Source organism: Dermochelys coriacea, chromosome 10 (genome assembly GCF_009764565.3).
Source record: "Dermochelys coriacea isolate rDerCor1 chromosome 10, rDerCor1.pri.v4, whole genome shotgun sequence".
NCBI lineage: Eukaryota > Metazoa > Chordata > Testudines > Dermochelyidae > Dermochelys > Dermochelys coriacea.
In genome coordinates, this window is record NC_050077.1 from 72,915,745 (window position 1) to 72,930,460 (window position 14,716).

The following is a 14,716-nucleotide window of genomic DNA, read 5'->3' on the forward strand; positions in this document are numbered from 1 at the left end:
TTCAGCGATCCCAACTCATTTCACAATAGGCCATCGAATAGCTGAAAGATGATATACGTTTTTTAATCCACACTACAATAGTGACTGAACCATGCACCTAGAGAGGACACCCCTTATACCCTCATTAACAGTGCCCTGAGCCAGCCAGTCTCCTGTTTTGGTGTTAAAAGAGGATCACAAAGCCAAAACTCAAACAGATTCATATGCTAAATCAGTGGTTCTCAACCAGGAGTCCGGGGCGCCGTGGGAGGCCACAAGCAGGTTTCAGGGGGTCCGTCAAGCAGGGCCAGCATCAGACTCGCTGGGGCCCAGGCCAGAAAGCCAAAGCCCCACTACATGGGGCTGAAGCCGAAGCCTGAGCAGCTTAGCTTCATGGGGCTCCCTGTGGCATGGATCCCCAAACAATTGCCATGTTTGCTACCCCCTAACGCTGGCCCTGGCTTTTAGATGCAGAAAATCAGTTGTTGTGACACTGGTGAGCTGTGGAGGTTTTATAGCATGCTGATGGGGGGGGGCAGGGGGAGGTCGGGGCTCAGAAAGAAAAAGGTTGAGAACTCCTGTGCTAAATGACTCCCACTGCCAAGTCTGTGAGGAAGTATTTGGTCCAGAAATATGTTGTTAACTGACCATTTTGAGGGAGGAAGGATAGTTGTATGTTGAAAGCATGGGACACAGAGCCAGAAGATCACAGAGTCAGAAGTCCTATGACAACAGGGACATGTGAGAAACTTAAGGAATCTATATAAATACAGTGAAGTTAAATATATTCAGACTAGTGCGATCAATACTGAAACCCCCACACCAATGGATATACTCAGGAAGACACTTGGTAAGAGAATATGCATCTTGCAGGACTCGTGAAGCTTACACTACTTGACAATGTACGTCCATCTCCCAAATAGCTATAGGATGAGGTGCACTTCTGCAAGCAACCATGGGCAACCTGAAAGGGAGATACCCATAGGGGAAATCAGCAAAGTACCTGTGTCTCAGTGGTGATAAAAGGAAGACATACATTGTGACTTGATATGAAAATGGCCAAGAAGCGTTCCAACTAATTCCTAATACCTAAGAGGACATGTTAGAATTAACACTGAAATGGCAAAATTAAACCTAAGTAATAAAAAAAAAATTGAAGAGACCTTCAAATATATTCTATTGCTGGGATCATCATCAGAAAAATAGCTGGAACTAGAAGTTTACTGCCTGGGCATTATTTCACGATTTAGGTAACTACAGTATTCCAAAAGTAACATAGCTATATCTTAAAAAAAAAATCAATTTTGTTGTATTACTTCAGGGTTTTTTTAATATTAGAATGGTTTATTCTAATATGATGCAGTATTATTATCTAATAATCTAACAGTCTAATCTAATATGAGATTAGAGTAGATTATCTAACAGTCTAATAATCAAATAGTCTAATCATCTAATATTATCTAATAGTATATATTGTCTGCATAATACTCTGGCTGTATGCAAGCCCCAATGTAATGGCCCCAAGTACTTCAGGCGTTGGGCAAAGCAGCACCAGTGAGCAGCTCCAAAGTTGTTCTAATATTATTTGGGGGGCAAATCTCTACATGTGACCCCAAAATGTCAGTGAATGACCCCAAAGGCTGTACCCTTACCACTTATGCTATCCAATAGTTCAGGGGTCCTCAAAGTTCATTAGACCACGACCCCCTTCTGACCACAACAATTACTATATGACTCCAGAAGAGGGGGGACTGAAGCTTGAGTCCGCACGAGCCCCACTGCCCCGGGTGTGGGGGCCAAAGCCTGAGCCCCACCGCTCTGGGTGAGGGGGTGGGGAAGCTGAAGCCCAAGGGCTTCAGGCCCAGGCAGGGGGCCTGTAACCTGAGCCCCGCTGCCCAGGGCTGAAGCCCTCGAGCTTTGGCTTCAGCCCCAGGTGATGGGGCGTGGGGTTCAAGCCTAAGCCAGCCCTGGCAACCCCATTAAAATGGGGTCGCGACCCACAGTTTGAGAACCGCCGCAATAGTGCCAATCAGACCATCCTGGGGTCCACAGGAATCCTGAAAGCTATTGTGATGGAATTATGGTATCTTGCAAGCCAACTTTAACTTGCTCAGCATTCCTTGTCCCTGCCCCTCTCTCCAAGCCTTAGGTCAAGATCCTCAAAGGTATTTAGACTCTTCACCTCCATTGATTTCAATGGAAGTTAGGAGCCCAAATACCTTTCAAGATCTGAGCCTTTTTGGCTACACTGTTAAGGTATTCAACCATATAATTTGATTAGTACCTGCTTGAGTGATCAACACCGCTTTCAACCAAAAGCGACAAAATGGGCCCTTTTATTAAAACATGCGAATGGGAAAATAGCAGGCCGTGTTAATGCATCTGCTGCCTGAGAAATGGAAAGTCAGCCCTGGAACCATGTAGTTAAAAGGAGAGATTTAGAATTCCTGGAGGCTAAGTACATATGACCATACTGTTTGTTAGACTGTTTCCTATCAATGGTATAATTCCTAAAGCATAGCAGCTGTATCTAAAATCATAGGGTTTCAGTCTTTCCCCCATTTAAAGGCTCATGGCAGCAGAAGGGCTCTCCTCACTCTACTCTGATCCGCTCTCCAGCATCACACTCCAAAAGATACTGCTCAGACCACTGTGTGATTTGAAGCATCAATTTCCCTACCAGCTGCAAAACAGCCTCTCCCACTTACAAATATTTTACAACAACAGCACTTGGAGCTACAGTAATAATCAAGCCAATTTTTAAAGTGACATTGTACTTTTTTGCAACTAGGAATATGATACACTGTATCTATATTTTACTAAGGACCTGTATTTTTCCTATTTCCCTAGACAACTAGTTCTGTTACTCCTTAACAAACAATCATTTGCAACAAGTAGCACTGACTCAAAAGCAGAACCTCAGCACTAAAATCTTTGTCCCGTAACGCAGCTGCCACTGGGTGGCAGTACATAGCACTGATCTCAACAAAGACTTACTATATTTTATTTTCCGTTTATAAATAAAAACATATTGGTTTATTTAGACAGTTATATGTCACATAGTTTGTAGGAAAGATACTGTGTCTCAATACACTTTACAGAGCCACATAAGAAATAACAGCAGAATGAGGGGGAGAGAAAGAGGTGACAAGTAAAGGAAAGCAGATATGTTTTTCTGATGAGATTTGAAAGCTTATAGTGATTTGAAAACGTACACTGGCATTCAGGTCTTTTTTAAAGGGGAACTGAAAAAACATTTTCAAAAGCTATTTAAGAACCCAAATGAGCTGCAGAATACATAGATTTAATTTTACATAAATAGTAATAGCTCACTCTGATATGGTGTTTTTCCATCAGTACACCCCCAAGCACTTCACAATCTTTTTAAATACATTTTTCCTCACAATAATTCTGAGCATTAGGGAAGTGATGATATCCTCATTTACAGATGGGGAACTGAGGTACAGCAAGGTTAAGTGTCTTTGCCCAAGGTCACCGAAGAAGTCTGTAGTGGAGCAGAGAACACCATATCCTACGCTAGTGCCCTAACCACCAGATTGTCCTTCCCCCCCCCCCCCCACATACTTCACCAAAAAGAACAGTTGAAGTCTCTGTTAAGTCCTGGGATCTGTGTTCTTCCTGTGACAGCTGGTCACATTATCACCCAATGTGGGGTAAGGGATGCAACCCTTTCCACTGTTCCTGCTGCTAGCGAGCTCACCAGCCACTGTGGGAGATAGAGAACTCAGGGCCTGGCAGATATATGCTATCTTAACAAATTAGTTACTGTGCACTGCATAGTAGCTACTTTTCCAATTAAGAAGTTCATGACGCTTTTTAGTACTCAGGGTTTAAAATAACCAACTTCACGATAAAGGTGTTACAGCTCAGAACAATATGGTGCCTTCAGCAGGGGGCAGGGGGCCTCTGGGAAGGCACAAATTATTTCAATATCACGTAGGCTATAATACTTCAAGATAATGGTGACTTAAGGGCAGAATCTCAGACAATAAATGCCTTGGGTTTGTTTGTTTAAGCCAGTCCATTTATGTTATTTCACCATAAGATTTACATACACAGACAAGCTCCATTTATACCCATCTAGCAGAAAAGATGCAATACAGGGTGGGAGAAGTAGGAGGGGCTGGTTCAAACTAAATTAAGTAAACTGTGTGTCAGTGTTTGGAATGTGTGAGAAATAGGGGAGGAAGGCTGAGAAGGGATTTACCAACTGCAACTCACCCCATGACCAGTCTGGAAGGAGTATGGTCTTTAAGCAGGAAAGCTCTCAATTGACGGTCATTTCATTTCACGAGGCTGCTCGAGATAAGACTGCTTTAAATATGTGAATTAACATTATATTAAATACATGATTGATGTGTGAAGGTGTTTACATTGGTATTCAGCAAGGCTCATGGGTTAATGCAGCTCCTAGTGTGAGAGTTATTCGAAATGGCTCTTAAATTGTGAGGACCTGTGAGGTCTGACCTAAGAGGCAACAATAAATTGCAAGTCCAGGATTTAAGCAGCAGCATATTTGTTTTCAGAAACACAGCACTGGTGGACTCTACAGTTCAACAGAATAGGAGACAAACTATCCTTGCATGACATGGACAAGAATTTGGGGAGTTGGGAATGGAAGGATCACAGATCAAAGGCCAAGATAGGTATCAAACATCGTCATTTGGTGCATAGTTTAATAAGGACAATGTTGCACGAAAGAAGTATATGCAAGGATACCTTACATTTCCATCTGGGAGACAAAAAATAAAGATACAAAGGGAAAGCTGCACATTGTTCTTTAGAGATGCCAAATATAATGTGTTACTCTGAAAGGTCAGAACTTACCCGAGCATGATGCTTTCTGTAAGACTTTCTAAAAAGTCTCCTTAGATTGTCAGGTCCCCCTTTAAATAACTCTGACTAATGTGTTCTTTGCTCCTCATTTAAAAGTCCTTCTCATGTAGTGGAAGTCAAAGGTTTTGGGGGTGGAGGAACAGAAAATCACCTTGTCATTAAGAGAAAATTCAAGTGCCCAACTAATACATGACAGGAGAGATTATCAGAGTCTCCTGCCTTTATAACTACAAAACCAAATCAAGATCAAAGCTTCTTTTCGTCTTGCCTGAGGATCCCAAGAGAAAGTCACACAAAGGTTACTATGTTGCTCAGAATAATGTTCATGGACTACTCCGATGTTAAAAGATGACCAAGATACATTCTGCTTTCTGCCTGTTATCAGATACCCACAAATCCCAAGTGACCTGTATCACCCTGGCTCTCTCCAAGAAAGCAGTTTTACTGCCTTTAGGTAACTGATTAAAACGTATCTGTCCATCCAATGGCTTTGGGAACAAACTTCATTGACAGGTAGCATCATACACAGCAGAGGCATTTCACTTGGGCTTCATCCCTCTGGTAAATATTTTAAAAGATCACTAATTATAGTACACAATGCTGCACAAGTTGCACACTTTGAGACTCTGTTTTAGACATGGTAATTATTCTGCTGTCAAACACTGACCGCTTTGACACCTCTTTGTGTTTTCGCTCACCACAATATCTTTATTTAAATTGGGATTTTAATCAGCCATTGTCCACCTACCCAGTAGGAAAGTAATTACTTTCTAACAAATTTCAAAGAGCTCAGTTTCTCCATCCACACTGGCAACTTTGGTACCTCACCATCCCTCATAACTACTGTTACTGTTTAAATGCGGACAACGCGCTTGGAACTGTACTAGATACACAGATGAAGACAATTGCTGCTCTGCACAGATTACAATCTAAACAGGAGACGTGAAAAAGGCAGGACACATTGGGGAACCTAGAAGAGTTTGCCTGGTTTTATTAATGACTCTCTCTTCCCTTGGTACGCTATGTTGTGGTGGTGAAGACACTAGTGGGTTTGTGGGCCCTAATCAACAGTCTCAGAACAAGCAATTGAAAAAGTTCTAAGCTGATCTCTTTCCTGCGGGGTAGAACGTATATACATGTGTTGAGCAGTATGAATTAAGCTTAGGCTGTCTGCTAGGGAAGCAAATGTTGCTCTCAACATGTGAAGGAAAGCTAGGAAGAGGCCAATATGGTTCCATGAGGAGCTCTTTAATGACATGAATATCAAAAAGAACTCCTACCAAAACATGGAAACATGGCCAAATGGCTAAGGCAGAGTGCAAAAGAATACCACAAGCATGTAGGTTCAAAATCAGAAAGGCTAAGGCACTAAAGGAGTTACACCTAGCAAGGCACATAAAAGGTAATAAGAGATTCTTTAAATTCATTAGGAGCAAGGAGAAAGTAGGTCCTCTACTTAGCGGGGAAGGAGAGCTAGTATCTGACAACATCAGCCTATTTTGCTTCAGTCTTCACTAAAAAGGTCAATGGTGTCCAGATACTCAACACAATTAATATTAACAACAAAGCAGACAGAGCACAAGCCAAAATAAGGAAAGAACAGGTTAAAGAATATTTAGATAAACTGGATGTTTTCAAGTCAGCGGAACCTTATCAAATTCATCCTATGGTTCTAAGAAAACTAGCTGAAATAATCTCGGAATCATTAGCAATTATTTTTGAGAACTCATGGTGGAACGGGTTGGTCCCAGAGGACTGGAGAAAGCTAAACATAATACTTATCTTTAAAAAACGGAACAAGGTCCTCGGGAATTACAGACCAGTCAGCTTAAGTCTGATACCTGGAAAGATACTGGAACGAATTATTAAACTATCAGTTTGTAAGCATCCAGAGGATAATGGGATTATAAGGAACAGCCAGCATGGATTTGTCAAAAACAAATCATGTCCAACCAACCTAATTTCCTTCTTTGACAGCGTTACTAGCCTAGGGATGGGAGGAAGCAATAGATGTAACATATCTTGGTTTTAGTAAGGCTTTGACACAGTCCCACATGACATTCTCATAAACAAGCTAAGACAATGTGGTATAGATGAAATTATACACTACAAGGTGGGTGCACAACCGGTTGAAAGACCATACTCAAAGAGTAGTTATCAATGGTTCCCTGTCAAACAAAGAGTGTATCTAGTGTATCCCACAGGAGTTAAGTCCTGGGTCCTGTACTATGCAATCTTTTCATTAGTAACTTGGATAATGTAGTGGAGAGTAAGCTTATAAAATATACATATGATGGGGAGGGGGAGGGGTTTGCAAGCACTTTAGAGGACAGGATTAGAATTCAAAATGACCTGACAAATTGAATAACTGGTCTGAATTCATCAAATTTAAATTCAATAAAAACAAGTACTTCACTTAGGAAGGAAAAATCAAATGCAAAACTAGAAAATGGGGAATATTTGGCTAAGTTTTAGTACTGCAGAAAAGGATCTGGGGGTTACAGTGGATCACAAATACAATATGAATCAACAATGTGATGCAGTTGCAGAAAAGGCTAATATTCTGGGGTGTATTAACAGGAGTTTTGTATGTAAGGCATGAGAGGAAATTATCCTGCTCTACTCAGCACTGGTAAGGCCTCAGCTGGAGTATTGTGTACAGTTCTGTGTGCCACTCTTTAGGAAAGATATGGACAAATAGGAGAGAGTCCTGAGGAAAGCAACAAAAATTACAGAAGGTTTAGAAAACCTGATTTCTAAGGAAAGGTTAAAAAATGGTGCCTGTTTAGTCTTGAGAAAAGACGATTGAGGGGGGACCTGATATCTGTCTTCAAATATGGTTGAGGGCTTTTTTTTTTTTTTAAATTAAAGCGGACGGTGATCAATTATTCTCCCTATCCACTGGAGGTAGGACAAGAAGTAATGATCTTAATCTGCAGCCAGGGAGATTTAGGTTAGATATTAGGAAAAACTTTCTAACTATAAAAGAGTAGTTAAGCATTGGAATGGACTTCAAAGGAAGGTTGTAGAATCCCCCTCATTGGATGTTTTTAAGAACAGGTTGGACAAACACCTGTCAGGGATGGTCTAGGGTTACTTGGTCCTGCCACAGCACAAGGAGCTGGACTTTATGGCTTCTTGAGGCCCCTCCAGCCCTATATTTTTATGAGTCTATGAAATAGCCCCAACCTCCCCCCATTCAACCAACTCTGAGCCACAATGGGCATGATCAAGCTCTCACTGAAGTCACTGGAAAACATTCCTTTTTCATATATGCAATACACAGATGACCAATTATACAACTAAAGACTTTCATCAACTTTCTGTAAACAAGCATGATCTAACACCAAAATTTCATTTATCAAATATTATGTGTTATAGTATGTGTTAATTTTACTATGCTTCTGTGATTGGAGACAAGCAAAGAGTTAAATGTTATAAAAACACTATAGATAGGCATCACTAAGGCTAAAATAGGGAAGTACCCTGTTCACTTTTTAAGCAAGATTATTAGACATCATATGTAACTAAAGACTTGATCTTGATCATTTACCCCCGCACACGCTATATTTATTGAAGGTAAGTTGGTAATAAGAACATAACTTGTGATCCTTGATCCTTTGGTTAAGTCTACAGTAAAGCATCCAACAGAACTCTCAATTATGATACAAACCATAAAAAAGCAAAATACAGCCTATATAAAACTTGTTCATATTTCCTTTCTCGTTATTTAAATTAGAAGCAATTCCATTCAGCCCAAAAAATTGACAAACTGAATTTCACTTATAGACAATGGTGCTTCTTTTAACTAAATCAGAAATCAAAGATCACTTCAAAAAAGTCTAAGTGCTAAGAAAACTTAATAACGTACGTGAATAACGTAGCTGGAGCCGACGTAGCTTAGGTCGACTTACCCCAGTATCTACACGGCGCTGCGTTGATGGGAGATACTCTCCGGTTGGACTTCCCTTACTCTTCTCAGAGAGCTGGAGTACCAGGGTTGACCAGAGATTGCTCTGCCATTAATTTAGCAGGTCTTCACTAGACCCGTTAAATCAATCCCTGCTTCATCAATTGCAGCAGCATCAATCTCCCCGTAGCGGAGACCAGCCCTGAGAGACTAACCTTGCTCTACCAATGCATCTCAACCCTCACCTGCAATAGAACTGGCGATTCCAGCTCATAGTCCCCAAATGCAATACTGGCAATAAGTACAGCACCTCCTGATATTCTAGGTCTAGTTGCAAGTTTTCTGAGTGAAAAAATGTCTATGATATAGTTAAGACGAGAGATTTAACTGTAAGACCTTCAGAAAACTAAGTCTGATGTTGATCATATCCCTCCCTTCATTAATAAAATATGTTTGTCACTTCCCAACTCTACACCCACATTTACACTCACCAACGGAAGGGACAAAATAATTTTTAAAGTCTGACTTGAACATACAAAATCCATCACAGAGTCAGAGCTAAAATTGAAACTCCATTCTTAATCCACTTCACTGCTTAGGAGATCCCTGAACTGATGGAATGGTGTTGAAATATGAAATGACAATGGAGAGGAGTTAAAGGCCATTTCTAGATTTAATTCTGTGCTTTTGCTTTAACATAGAAGTTCCCCTATGATGAGGTGAGGTAGATGACTGGATAACTACAGTGGCCCATGGAGAACTGTCCAGTCACGTAGCTTTGGTTCCTCTTCCATATATCCTGCTTCTAATATGCACTAGAAGGCAAACAAGGCACACTGAATATTTTCCTCATGCCATTTTCCATGTAATTGCTGTAGAGGTCCCAAAAAGATTATGGAATTGTGAACAAGATGAGAGATGGTCCTTACAATCGCAAATTGGAGGGCAAGAGGTCCGTTATAGCATTACACACAGGAGGCTCTGGATACTGATCCCAATCATGTGACATAACTTTTTGTAACCCTGACCCATGTCACGTGACCGTGGCCAATATATAAAGTGCATTCTCTGACTAGCACTACTGCACCTCACAGCTTGATTATAGTGCATAAGATCATCTCTGTGTTAAAGTGTGATCCATATCATAAAAATTTTTTGAAAGCTCCAGGTTAGTATGGTAATTCATCTGTTACAGGGATATAGATAATCCTTGTCAATGATGTCCCAACTCAGAGTTACTTGTCATCAGTAAGACTGCAGCTGATATAACAGAACCTCCCACGTTAGGGAGGGGAAAAGTGGGTTTAAACTTATTTGCCTTAAATTCACACTATAACTTAAAACAGAATATCACCTTTTATAAAGTAACTAAGTGTTGACAGTTACACTGAGCTCACAGCTGCTTGACCTGCCACCTGATCAAATATTGGCATTAATTATATCACATTCTGCTGATGTTTCCCCATGCTATATTGAGGAACACTTGACTGCCCTGCCTCTTCGGACATAAATTGCAAGGCCTTGTGACCGAATCAATGAGTACGCTGGGATCCAAGCCAAATCAAGGAGCTAAGAAAGACCACATTAAAAAGTATTGTGATAAAGTGTAGGTAACTTACTCAGAGATTAAAGGAGAGATACAATTGTCACAGGGAAGCCAAATAAAACAAGGGCCAGTTGCTTTCAGCATGAAGCGTGAGCCCACGTTCACACAGATGCTGGAAGAATAGACTGACTTCATCACTACCTGCCGATTTTTTTTTTCCAGAGCAGTTCCATCACACCTGCAGTTTACAGTTCTTGGCTTTAATTCTCACTCACCAGAGAATGCCGAAATAGAATACTGACATTTAATTTTAAAAATGGATTTGAGCCTCTCTCTTTTGGTCTTCAAATAAGCTCTCTGAAAGGTCTGTAGCCATATCATCTCAGGATATGACCTCACCAGATCTCACATACTGAGCAGAGACAGGATGGGTCAGCTCTTATGGAACTGGAGAATGAAAATCCAGGTGATTTAGGAAGTAGTAGTGGTGATTCATTAGGTGGCTCTCCTTCCCTCCAAGTCAGTGTAATGAATCAATTACCCAGTATGGAGCTAAAGGATATTGTTTTTGGAAATACCTTCTTTTCTATCATATACACAAACTAGGTCCTGAGCACATGTAACCTCTTAGGTTCCCACAACACTTTTCACAAGTATAAAAGCATTAACCTAGCTGTCTCAGTCAAGTATCAACTAGGATAAATTGCATTCTGCCTCTCTAATTAGACCTTGAAGTTCAACTGAAGATGTTATTTTTCACTTTCTCCCTCTAAAAGTGGCAGAACAGTGATGCTGGTGCATAGCAGCTGTCAAAAAAAGGAGGCAGTTTGGTGTATGGAGAATGGATCCCTAAATATATTTTTACCTACACACACTCCACCCCCTTCAGGATGGAAGTTGCTAGAGAAATAGCAACTGCTACTCATATTTAAAACTTTTTTTTTAAACTAAGAAAATAAACACATTCCAAAAACCTCCTAAAAACCACACCAAAACAAAAACTTTTCCTGGAAGCAATCACTGGTGTATGTGGCTCCCTCCAGATAATCACCACTTTCGTTTCCAATAATTTGCTTTGTAGATGGCATATTCCTTATTAACAAATGAATGACTTGTTTTGAACGTAATTCTTAGCTTTCTGAAGTGCAGCCCTCAACCAAGCCTATGTCTGGGATGTCTAATAAATGTCAATCTGAAAAAGAACACAAATTCCAAGAACTTCTAGTGCTCTTTGATAGTAATGCCCACTGCTGACTGGTCCTGAAAATTATTCTGCCTCCCCATTTTGAACCAAAAAAAATCAGAAAGTGGTTGATCTGTTTTTGATATTAATCTTTTTTCTCTTCCTCTCACATGGAACAATCCACTCAACCGATAGATATCAGTTATCAATTAGTGGTAGGTGGAACATGAAACTGATCCAAAAAACTACACAGTACATACATTGAAAGCAAACATTTATTTTCCTGGATTATCTGCATTTGCTGAAACTGGCTCTTGATTTCAGTAGAAGCAGATTAACTTTTATAGCTTCGGGGGGGGGGGGGGGACGGGAGGGGGCGCAAATCACCAGAGCAGTAACAGTCATGTCATGGCCATATCAGCATAAACAAAGAAAAACCATCCAATATGCCAGTATCATCATTTTGTTCATCATTGTGCTTAACTAAACTTCCATTTAATCCTTCCCGCCCCCACACAAGGAAAAAAGAAACCTTGTAAATATGTCCAATGCATGAATTTATTATCTATAAAATGCAAAACAATTAAAAATGATAGGGGGAAAAATAAACTTAACTTGAGTGCAACATTAGGACTGAGAAATCAAGCACTCAAGAACAGGAAATTCATAAAGTTACACACTCAAATTTAATTCATTCTGGTGTTTACATCAAATATATGAATATAACCTGCAATTTTTTGTAATCGCTCTCTGGTGGTTCCGAACTTTAAAATGAGGTTTCTTCTAAATTGACGGGGCTATAATCTGCCAGTGATTTACCAACTTTATGTTAAAATTTGTTACAAGATTACATAATACAGCTGTGGATTTCAATAAACCATTTTTACAGTCACTTTTCAGAGAAGAATCACAGTCTAGTGCTGCTATGTGAAAGAGAAGGTGGCAGTCTCGGGGTAAAAAAGTAAGCCATTGACAGAACAACAGTGCAGAATTAAAAATGACATGAGATTAAAGGCCAGTATAGTCCACTGTGTCAAACACCCAGTGCTTCACAAAAAACTCCCCACCATCCTTGCCCACTTAGGAACTTACTTCTACCTGCTAAGGCTGTCTACACAAGCACTTTTCTTCCACTAGAACAAATGGAGATCTATCAATGGTAGCAATGGTGAGACTATAAATGTAGACTGACCACTAGAGTTTTACCCACCATCTTGGCAAACTCTGCTCAGACCAAGCATAGACAACATGGAAGTTAAACAATTACTGACAACCAGTGGCCTGCCGACACTCGAATGCCCAACATTGCTACCAATAGAAGATGTCGGTGGAGCTATACCCAGAAGTAGCAAGTGACAGATTTTCCAAAACAGCCTAGCATAGATAAGATGGTTGAAGTTCCATTGACTTCAATAGGAACAGGATCAGATGTCGTGTCATCAGAAGACTCTTTCCCATGCCATTATTTTATCAGGAGAGAAGGATACGGTCATTAAAAAGCCGACAATCTACAAATTAACAGTTAAGGAATCTGTGTTTCGAAATAACAGGTTGGAGTCTATTTAAGGGGTTTCCAGATTGGAAAAGCTGGTGAGAGGTATGAAATGTGCATTGCTAATTGTTCAGAGTACATGGCAAAGGTTCCTAGGACATAATTGCTTGAAGAGAAGTAGCTTACCTAGAGTAGGACAGTGGTTACTTATTTTTAAAACTGGCACCGTACATTTACATTCCCTTCCAAACAGGGAATACATTTTGAACAATACAAGGATTCCACAAGCAAACCACTAACATGATGCACATCTGTGGTGCTATATACAGTAAAACACTTAAGCCTCCTGCCACTGATTCCAAAACATATTTGAACAATTTATGTACACGTGTGTCTAGCTCTTGTTTGGCAGTTCCTATCATGCTGCAACAGGGCTTCTATTCAGAAGTAAAAGCTATCCTGTTCTTTATTATTGTGGTCATTCATGTCACCAGCTTCTACAGAGACTGATATAAAACATACCGTACGATAGAAATCTTAGAGAGCTCTCCTGCCATTTCCTGATGATGACCCAGCTCCATTTCTGTCCTGTCTAGGTCTGACAAAAAATGATACCCTAGGGTGAACATTAATATTTCTTGTTTCACACACAAACTGCAACTTGCAAGACCTCTCAATACTCCCTGAGTTCCAACGGCACTGACGTCCACCCAGAAATATACTCCAAAAAGGAAGGGGATATTTCCATGCTTTTAAGCTTATTCATGGTGCAGAACAGTGTTCTACATTACAGCATTCCACCAGTGGGAGCCTTAAACTTTCTACTTAAAAAGGTATTATCCGGGTTAGCTAAAAAGCTTCCTTTTTATTGCAGTATTAGACCTTTAATTTGATTTATTTGGGGAGCAAAGAATAAAACAAGGTAACCAAGATCCCTGGGAAAGACAAAACTGAATCAAATAGGTACAATTTGTGACACAAAAGAAGAAAGAACAAGTAGTTTAAATGTTGGTCTACTCACATATAATGGAGCTTGCTGTGGATTAAGTTTCATGACCCGAACACTGAAATGGAAGAGAAAAGATGTGTTAAAAACATTCAGTCCTCTCTAAAATTAACTTTTTTGGGAGTAAATTGCAGAATCCTAAATAAATAATATATAAATCCACACAAGTCCACAGCTTGAGAAAAATTTCTCTCTAACTGTAGTTTCACACACTTTACCTTATGGGTCCAGCTGATCTAAATAATACAAGAACCAAATTCTTCCATCCTTGCTCATACTGGGCAGCATTGAGTAAGGGTGGCAGAATATTGCACAAAGGGAATAGCTAGACCTTCCAACCTCTCCTGAACGAGGACTGGCATGAAACTGCACCAACCTAATAGCAGTGTAGTGGTCACTGTTCCCTCTAAGCTGTGCGGGTGTGCGCGCGCACACAGATCCTACACCCCGCGCACATTTGTCCCGCAACCCAACCGCACATCGGTCGGGATGCCCTTTGTCCCGATATCGGGGACCGCTCACCATCACCACTAAAGTCCCAGGGTTGGTGTGGCGGCGCTTCCTAGGGCAGCTCCTGGCGGCGCACCCGCCCGCCGGCAGGAGCCAGTGGTGCAGGCGGCCCCTAGGCACAGAGGTGGAGGGGGTCGCCATGTGCCGCACCAGATCCCTCCTGCCCAATCAGAGCTGCGGGGGGTGGGGCTTGCAGGCACCAGCAGCAGGCAGAGAGCCCTCTCTCCCCGCAC

General features: G+C 40.9%; 1 protein-coding gene across 9 annotated transcripts in view; it reads right to left on the reverse strand.

Moving 5' to 3' along the window:
• Positions 1-14,716, reverse strand: part of AKAP13 (A-kinase anchoring protein 13) — a 339,098-nt gene that overhangs the window by 233,357 nt on the left and 91,025 nt on the right. For all 9 annotated transcript variants that reach the window (XM_043493947.1, XM_043493946.1, XM_038418967.2 and 6 more), the window contains one exon: positions 13,989-14,031. In XM_043493947.1, coding sequence (XP_043349882.1) covers positions 13,989-14,031 — 43 coding nt within the window. The remainder of the gene's footprint in view (positions 1-13,988; positions 14,032-14,716) is intronic.